The 9,672-nt window shown below is 38.9% G+C and overlaps 1 protein-coding gene across 7 annotated transcripts in view; it reads left to right on the forward strand.

The window, feature by feature from the left end:
• Nucleotides 1-7,712, forward strand: part of RAPGEF6 (Rap guanine nucleotide exchange factor 6) — a 210,992-nt gene extending 203,280 nt beyond the window's left edge. For 6 of the 7 annotated variants that reach the window (XM_073010711.1, XM_073010712.1, XM_008014336.3 and 3 more), the window contains 3 exons: nucleotides 103-593; nucleotides 3,154-3,468; nucleotides 5,092-7,712. In XM_073010711.1, the coding sequence (XP_072866812.1) occupies nucleotides 103-593; nucleotides 3,154-3,468; nucleotides 5,092-5,117 (832 nt within the window). In that variant the 3' untranslated portion in view covers nucleotides 5,118-7,712. The remainder of the gene's footprint in view (nucleotides 1-102; nucleotides 594-3,153; nucleotides 3,469-5,091) is intronic. The other variant, XM_008014342.3, reaches the window with a different exon arrangement.
• Nucleotides 7,713-9,672: the final 1,960 nt, after the last annotated feature.

Consider the following 9,672-nt stretch of genomic DNA (forward strand, 5'->3'; position numbering starts at 1 on the left):
ATGCTCTGTAATTTCTCGTAGGCAATAATAACTTGAAATAGAAGATAGTTTTTCCAGCAAGCCTGTAAATTACTTCTAATTGTACATTATCTCCAATTTTAGGTGGACACTCTTGAAGCCATCTCTAATCAAGTGTTTAGCTGTCTCATCGTCTGTGAGCAGTGAAGAGATTTCTCATGAGCATGTCATTATAGAAGCAGCTGACAGTGGTCGTGGAAGTTGGACTTCGTGTTCAAGCAGCTCCCATGACAACTTCCAAAGCCTTCCCAACCCAAAAAGCTGGGATTTTTTGAACTCTTACAGACATACCCATTTGGATGACCCCATTGCTGAAGTTGAACCCACTGACTGTGAGCCCTATTCCTGTCCTAAAAGCTGCTCTAGAACTTGTGGGCAGTGCAAAGGAAGCCTAGAGAGAAAGAGTTGGGCCTCCTCCAGTTCTCTGTCTGACACGTATGAACCAAACTATGGGACAGTTAAACGGAGAGTATTGGAGAGCACCCCAACTGAGTCATCTGAAGGCTTGGACCCCAAGGATGCCACTGACCCAGTTTATAAAACTGTCACTTCAAGTACAGAAAAGGGCTTGATTGGTAAGTTGTGTTTTTGTTGTCTGTGGCATTTAGAGATTAAGTAGTCAAAAAATGGCATTGGGATATCTTGGCCCGGATTTTATCATTGCGAAAATTCATTCTCTAACAACCTTTCTTTCCTTCACAAACAAATTATTTCCCAAAAATTCATGGTTTCTCAAAGACTTTGGAGCAGCTATTCAACCCGTTAAAATGAAAAGTCTGATGTGAAGGTATTTAATTAGAGGGACAAGTTTGTCTGTCTTTTGTTTTTAAGTTCTTTTTGGTTTTATTGAGGAATATCATCGCATTAGTGCGCAATGGTAAATAAAGGGATTATTCTCTTTATCACCTCATAAATTGTTTGGACCACAATTGCTATGCATATGTGGTAGAAACATTGATTCTGCTATTGATTTTAGGTAAGTGAGAGAAAATGCGATAAGGAAGTCCAGAACATTTTTCAGTATTCTCTCTTGGTGTACATCATGAGTAGGCCAACTCCTGTTTGTGAATTCCATTCCAAGCTTTCTTAGTAAACATTTTTAGTATTTAACCATCAAATACTTTTTACAAATTTCTTTCCTGGACTGTATAAATACATGGATATAAAACTCCTGCTTTTCTACTTATATGGAATGACTGTACTTTGAATTAATATCATAATCAACTATTAAATTTATAGAACAGTCATAGTGTCACATTTAACTACTAAAAATGTGAAGGTGAAACATGTTGATCTTATAGTTACTTTTCAAATTGTGTTATAGGTTGGGTTTTTAGCTCATTCATTTTTTTCCAACTTTTTTTTTTTTTTCTTGAGACGGAGTCTTGCTCTATTGCCCAGGCTGGAGTGCAGTGACACGACCTCGGCTCACTGCAACCTCTGCCTCCCGGGTTCAAGCAGTTCTCCTGTCTCAGCCTCCCAAGTAGCTGGGATTACAGGTGCCCGCCACCATGCCCAGCTAATTTTTGTATTTTTAGTAGACATGGGGTTTCACCATGTTAACCAGGCTGGTCTCGAACTCCTGAGCTCAAGTGATCCGCCTGCCTCGGCCTCCCAAAGTGCTGGGATTACCAGCATGAGCTACTGTGCCTGGCCCAACATTTTTTATTGAAGCCTTTCGGGTAACCACTTTATGAGCATATGTGTATACGGAGATACAAAAATCTTTTTCTTGTCCATTGATGAATATAGATTTTTTAATCATTTATGTCTTGTTGACTGTCGGCAAATCACTTGCCTGCTTTTTCTTGTTATTCTCTTGGCAACCTCTCCACCTCTATCACCTCACCCATCCCATCCTCAAATAGGAATGGAAAGCCTTTCTGACCTTGATAGTACATGCAAATTTTACTGGTAGAATTATAGAAAATTCAATATGGACAAACCAAATTCTCTAATGGTAAAGTTAATATTAGAATTATTTGATGGTCTTTTAAAATTTATTCAGCTTGTATACAGACAGTTTTTGTGTTTTAAAAGTCACTTGCAAAATCAAGATACTCAGAGCCATTTTTCCTGTTGGTGTTATGAACTAGTCTTAATTTCTTGGAGCTTCCGCTTTAACCTATTTATGATGATTTTTGAAGCTTTACCTTAGTCTCAGGGCTTACAAATTTAAGTAAAAGGATTTAAAGTCGTCATCGTTTTTAATGTCTGCTGAAAATCAGAGAAATTTAAGATGAAATTTCAAAAATTCTGTTTTTTTATTCTCAATTACAACACAGATGCTAGAAGTAAAGTTGTTTTTTTTTTGAGACAGAGTCTCACTCTGTCACCCAGGCTAGAGTGCACTGGCGCGATCTCGGTTCACTGCAACCTGCACCTCCCAGGTGCAGCAATTCTCCTGCCTCAGGCTCCTGAGTAGTTGGGATTACAGGCACCCGCCATCACACCCAGCTAATTTTTGTATTTTTAGTGGAGATGGGGCTTCACGATGTTGGCCAGGCTGGTCTCAAACTTCTGACCTCAGGTGATCCACCCACTTTGGCCTCCAAAGTGCTGGGATTACAGGTGTAAGCCACCACACCTGGCCAGAAGTAAAGTTCTTGAAGGAATTAGTTCCTTCATATCAGCAAAGTTAAAGTTTATGTGCTGGGACCGAGAAGTAATACGCGCAGCAGTGCCAGAAAACAGTGGCTCATGCCTCAGGGAGAAGGTGAAACAGCCCTTAAACAGATGGCCTGAATGTCATTTCTATGTAAACTCTCCCAGTTTACAGAGAATAGATGTTTAGGGTGAACTTTTAAATGTTTCTGACATCTTTAGGGCTGGTGTGACTTCAGGAGTTGTCATGTACTTCTGTGATATGGGGGCTGAATTGCAGAAGGAAGCTTGTCATCAGTGTCATCTCCTTCAACTCTCTCATTCTGTTTAATGTTTACAGGACTTAATATAGTTGTTTATGTATTTGAAAAAGAGGTTTGTTTATTAAACTTTTTAAAAATGTTTTTAATCTGCTGTCATTCAAGTTTATTCATTTTGTCTGTTTTTAAGTTCTATTTTGTCATTGTAGTAAGTTTGTTTTTTTTTAATTTCTTTTTCATTAACATTTTCATTGCTTATTTTTCATGCCAGTGTACTGTGTCACCTCACCCAAGAAGGGTGATAGGTATAGGGAGCCACCTCCCACTCCTCCAGGATATTTGGGGATTTCTTTAGCTGACCTAAAGGAAGGACCCCACCCACACCTAAAACCTCCAGATTATAGTGTGGCAGTGCAGAGATCAAAGATGATGCATAACAGCCTCTCTAGACTGCCACCAGCCTCTCTCAGTAGCAACCTCGTGGCCTGTGTTCCATCGAAGATTGTAACTCAGCCTCAGAGACATAATTTGCAGCCATTCCATCCTAAACTAGCAGATGTGACTGATGCAGATAGCGAAGCGGATGGTATGTTGACAAGCTCTCTTAAGGGCTCTTAAATGAATTGCTGAACACATTAAATGGTCTTTACTCTGGTATTCTATGGTAATTAGTACTTGTTTCTTTAAATGCCTTAGAAATCTCTGTTAAAAAGTAAGATGTTCCTGCTGGCAGGGTGCAGTGGCTCAGGCCTGTAATCCCAGCACTTTGGGAGGCTGAGGCGGGCGAATCACCTGAGGTCAGGAGTTCATGACCAGCCTGTCCAACATGGAGAACCCCCATCTCTACTAAAAAAAAATACAAAATCAGCCAGGCATTATGGTGCATGCCTGTAATTCCAGCTACTTCGGAGGCTGAGGCAAGAGAATCACTTGAACCTGGAAGGCAGAGTTTGCGGTGAGCCAAGATCGCACCATTGCACTTCAGCCTGGGCAACAAGAGCAAAACTACGTCTCAAAAAAAATAAAGTTCCTAAATATAGTATCAGGGAGTGTTTTGGGTTTGTTTAGTTTTTCAAGACAAGGTCTCACTTTGTTGCCCAGGCTTAGAGTGCAGTGGCACAATCATGACTCACTATAGCCTCAGACTCCTGGGCTCAAGCAGTCCTCCCAACTCAGCCTCCCAAGTCGCTGGGACTACAAGTGTACACCACCATGCCTGGCTCATTGTTAAATTTTTCCTTTGTAGAGACTGGGTTTCACTATATTTACCAGGCTGGTTTTGAACTCCTGGCCTGAAGCAGTCCTCCCACACCAGCCTCCCAAACTGTTGGGATTACAGGCCTGAGCCTGAGCCACCACACCCAACCAATGGTGTGGGTTGTTTGTTTGTTGAGACAAGGTCTTGCTGTGTCACTCAGGCTGGAGTGCATGATCATGGCTCACTACAGCCTCAACTTCTTGGTCTCGGGTAATTCTCCCTCCTCAGCCTCCCAAGTAGCTGGGACTACAGGCACACACCACCACACCCAGCCAATTTTTTGTATTTGAGACAGCATTTTACCATGTTGCCCAGGCTGGTCTTGAACTCCTGGACTCAAGCAATCTGCCAGCCTCAGTCTCCCACAAAGTTGGGGTTACAGGTGTGAGCCACTGTACCCCGCACTGATGGTGTATTTTTTAAATGAAATGGGCGAGCTGCCTATTTCTGTGTACCTAGTACCCTGTGGCTCAAATGGAATATTCTTATCTTTGATAAAACAGTGGCTCAATCTAATGGGATAATTTTGAGAAAAAGCAGTTAACATTAATAGAATTGTATTTTACATTAATGCATGGAAACTTGAAACTGTGTTTCAAATGCCAAATTATCTGAAATGATTCTATTTATTTAGTTCCTTTTATTAGCAAAAGTCTTGACTGAATTTGTAGGTGTGCCAATAGTTTCAGAAATGATTGTTTTATTGAAAATAAATGAAAATTTGTGGTTTTAAACAAGAGTAATAAAGTGATTAATAACTATGAAATTCCAGTTTGTTGTCAACCTTCAATGTGATCAGAAATCCTAGGTATTATTGTAATAAAATCTGGTCCTCGACGCAATGTTTGAAAGGATTTCTTTGTTGACTTTGATTTTCTAAATAGATAACTAGATTGTTAGGATCTCATTAATATGCTGATCTGCAAGTTAATTATTTTTTTTTATTTTTAGAAAATGAACAAGTTTCAGCAGTCTAGCCTTTGGATGACCTATTTGAAAACCACTGAAAGTTATGGAGGAATGGGCAGAACCACTCATGATTCTGCAGGCCATTGCTGACAAACAGTTCATTGCTACAACCAGTCCAGAGGTTTTATTCCCTCTACTCCGAGCAATGAAATAGACTTGAGTTATGCTTCCTTTCATTTACTTTCTGCAGATGAATAGTTTCCTGAGCAATGGATGCTATGCCTGGATACCAGTCTCCACTTTGCACGCCAGAACTGCCTTGGGACCACAGTTACAGAAAAAATTTAAACTCAGAGTGATCCTTCTGTATATTGCTATAGATTTTTCTTTCATAAGCTATTTTAAAGATAGTGGCATTATTATTTCCAAGCCATAGCTTGGGCTGAAGGACAGATTGAAAGTATCTGCCAATACCAAGGATATTCTTGTATATTTGAATAATAACTTATTATTTGCATTATTGTGGTTTTGTTTGTATTTGAGAGCTCTTGTTAGCTGATGTTCATGTTTGAGGTCATAAAATTGTCTCTGATCTGACCAAACAGAAGTCATCTTTACAGAGGTGATATGCTTGATCTACACAGAGATGTGACATGATCTGTAGCACCAATGCAATGTAGGTCTCAGTTTGAGAGAAATAGGAAGCCCTTTGCAGTTGAGGTGTTAGGAACCTGCTGGTCATGGTGTGGAAAGCCAAATGAAGCTGCCACAGGGTTTCTTGTCAGTCCTTTGGGAAATGGGAGGGAGTAGTTTGGGGAGGAGGGTGGGAACCCTAATTTCCAAAGAATGAAATTTTGATGTTAAATGACATGTATACAAATTCTTTCTTAAGTGAAAGTTATGCTGCATCGAATTGTAACTAAAAGTATAGATCCCACAAATAGAGAATGGGTTCTAGAGAGTCCTGTTCTATAGAAATCCAAAACTAAAATCTCTCATAACTCAAGTATGGAATACTTTTTTTAAAGAAATTCTTATCATGGGTGTTGTAATCATGAGGATGAAGTTGACTTTATGCAGTGTTCTGCAGCATGCCACCCCCACATCTCATAGCACCAGGTTGTGTCTGACCTGACATACCCTGCAGCTCTCAGCTGCCTGCAGCAAAATTTTGTGGGAGAAAGAGGAGCTGGAGTTATAGAAATGATTGTCTCTTGGTTCTCAGTTTTTAGCCCTTGAGAGGACATACTTTTCCAGCCTCATGGGCATGGCACTCTTAATTAAAATTTCAGTGACTGTTTACTGGATGAGGCAGATTTTTCACATTTTTGCAAATATAATGTTTTATATATATTAAGTTTAATTTTTTCAATTTTTTTAGTGTAAAAGCAAGTGGAATTTTAATAAACTTCTGTAATTACCAAAAAAAAAAAAAAAAAAGCCAAAGCCATTAACATGCACTACCCAGATCAACTTGCAGCCAAGATGGGTTTACTTCTGAATGGCTGTCCGTATGTGTCCCACGTAGAGTTTAGTTGGTTTGTGGCCTCCCTTGTAGAAATGTGTTGTCTTTCCCTAGCTGTCTCCGCTGTGTCTTCCTGCCTATCCCCCTTCATTTTAAAATCATGTATCAGTTTTAAGGGGTAAATGGTAGTAGTTCATCTTTCCCATCAAAATGATTGTCTCTTTATTTTAGGAATAATAGCATGTCTGAAAAATTCCTGTGGTAAAAAAACATTAATCTGAAACTGAAGCCTTAGAAGTTAATCCCAGGTATGATAAAATGAGGCTTGGTGGTACCATAGCTTTCTTGGTCCTTTGAAGTGGGAAATAACCTGAACCAAAAATCCTAGTTTGAAAGTTACACTTCAGTGATTTGGCCTATAAACAGTGGTCCTCTGATTATACTTTTTTTCCTTCACTGATTTACATAATTTTGTTTTCATGGCCACGGCAAAACAATGTGAAATATATTTTTGCTATACCCACTTTTTTATCAATTCAGATGTCTACTCTCATCATTTTATATTTATTTCTCCAGAAAAATGTGTGTTTTCATAATGTCTTTATTTATCAGGTCTTTCAAACCAAATGGAAGCCTTACCTGTCTTTGTCCTTAATAGTGTAAATATCTTGCACAGAGTGTTGAGGCCTATGGTTTTGGACTTGTACCTTATAGCTGCCTTTGTTTTATCTATCTAGCTTTAACTGTGAGTGTTCAGATCAGATGATCACATTGATCAGGAGCCAAAGCCAAATGCTTTGTAGTTTGTTATGTATGTATCCCTTAAAAAATCATGAGGTTTTGATTTTTCTATTTTAACTAAGGGTACATTCCTGCCTTCTCTTAGTTTGTCATATGACTAGAACAAGAGAAGCCTTAACCTGCATTTACTCTAATTCCAGATCTCCATTCATTTTTGTTTTATTAATTTATAATTTTAATGAAGAGACTAGTGCCCTCTCTTCCCACGACAACTCTTAATCTGCCAAGACTGTTGAAGCAGTTAACCCTCAATGCAAACTTTTGCCAAATAGTAAGTTTCAACAAAATACCTTTCTAGTGAAAGATTTTGAGAATTAGTAAATCCAGTACATGATTCCATAAAAGCTTATTAAAGTTAATAATTCTCATTTACTCCAAATGATTACTTTCAATATGATCTTTGGGGAGAAAAAGCCTTTAGTGAATTTTCTTGAGGGTGATAAGTCACATCATTGCGATCTACATCACCTCCTCGAGAATCTCTCCCAGGCTGAAAATGTGATGATAATCATGGGTGTTTTTAAGAACAAATCCAATTTTTATCAAGTGCTCTTTCCTCTACAAAAAAAAGGGAGGAGGAGAAGAAGCTTCCTTAAAACAATGATTATTTTGATTCAATTTTAAGTTTCTACAAAAGGTAATGTTAAAGTGTATGTATGCCTTCAGCATTACCTTGAAGGCTAGAAAAACGGCATAAATCTTCAGAAAAGTGTCACAGTACATGTTCAAATTTAAACTTAAATCCTGGTTCATCTTTGGCTTTTGTTGTGCATTTTTAATGCTTCTTTGTTTTTGATACACGGAATGCAGTTGAACTTGATCTTTTAAAATTGAGACATGTAAGCTAATCAGCAAAAGACAAAAACAAAACTGCACATCTGTAATAATCAGATAGCAATTTTGCTGCACAATTCATTGATTGTAAGGTATCCTGTAACAAGCAATGTTTGTTTCCTATTTTTTGATACCTCTTAAACTTATGTCTTTTAGAAAGACAGTGCCTCTGTATGCTTTTTGTATTTTTACTGAGTGTAAATATTTGTTATATTTTTGGTTAAGAGAATGTAAAAATACCATTTATTATTATCAGATACTACTAATACATTGGTGGAATCAATAAAGAATCTACATTAATCTTCTCTGTACTTGATTATAAATGTATGGAACCTTTGAAATAATTACAAACTTAGTCATTCAAGAGTGCCAATCTGGGACCTGTGTTGGTGTGAAGGCCTTATTTTTTAAGTATCCAGAAAAATTGGAGTGGTCCATTTGTTGTTGGTTATGTCAAATCTGTGAAACACCGTAGCTATTGTTTAGGTTAAAAAAATTGTGTTTGATGGCAAACCAAGTAACAGTGGCATAAACTCAATTGGAGCTTGTTTTTTTGTTATTATTGTCTGTCTGTTTTTCTTCTTACAGTAGAAAAGTCTACAGGCAAACTGTCCAGGGCTGATACTGTAACTCCACGATGCTGTCAAGGATGGCAGAAGTGGGGGGCCTGAAAAGGATAGGCTTAGGGGAAAAGATGCAAATATATGTCTCTTTCTATGCAAAGAGAACAAAACAGTAGTTTCCAGAAGCTCCACTTGCATGTTTGTATTTATATCCCATTAGTTAGACCTGTGTTGCATAGCTGGTAGCTCCAAGGGTGCCTTGGAAATTATCTGTTTTATCTGAGCAATTGATGTTCCTAACAAATTTAGGATTCTTTTCAGTGAAGAAGGAAAAGAATAGATTTCAAATGGGCAGCTAGCTGGGTCTACGAAAGCATGCCTATTGCCCCCTCTTTTGGGCAGTGTATGTAAATATAGCCACTTCTTTTGTGGGATTACATCCCAGGACCCTGGCAAAGAAGGTAATTCTACTTCAGCTCCTTTTTTAAAATCTCCTCACAGTTTTCCCTTGGTACCCAGAGAATTTACTCCCATTATAGCTAAGACTTCTGCCTTCTTCCAGTTCACCCCCTCGTCACACACCAGGTTTTCCCAGGCCATTCTGTCCCCCTGACCGTCTCTCCACGGTCTCACTAGTTTATTTCTTTATTTAGAAAATATATTTCTCCACCGGGCCTGGTGTCTCACGCCTGTTATCGCAGCACTTTGGGAGGCCAAGGTGGGCGGATCACGAGGTCAGGAGTTCAGGACCGGCCTGGTCAACATGGTGAAACCTTGTCTGTACTAAAAATACAAAAATTACAAAAAACGTGGTGGCGGGGTCATGTAATCCCAGCTACTTTGGAGGCTGAGGTAGGAGAATTGCTTGAACCCAGGAGGCGGAGGTTGCAGTGAACTGAGACCGCACCATTGCACTCCAGCCTGGGCAACAAGGGCGACACTCTGTCTGAAAAAAAAAAT

This window comes from Chlorocebus sabaeus, chromosome 23 (genome assembly GCF_047675955.1).
Source record: "Chlorocebus sabaeus isolate Y175 chromosome 23, mChlSab1.0.hap1, whole genome shotgun sequence".
In the NCBI taxonomy this organism is placed as follows: domain Eukaryota; kingdom Metazoa; phylum Chordata; class Mammalia; order Primates; family Cercopithecidae; genus Chlorocebus; species Chlorocebus sabaeus.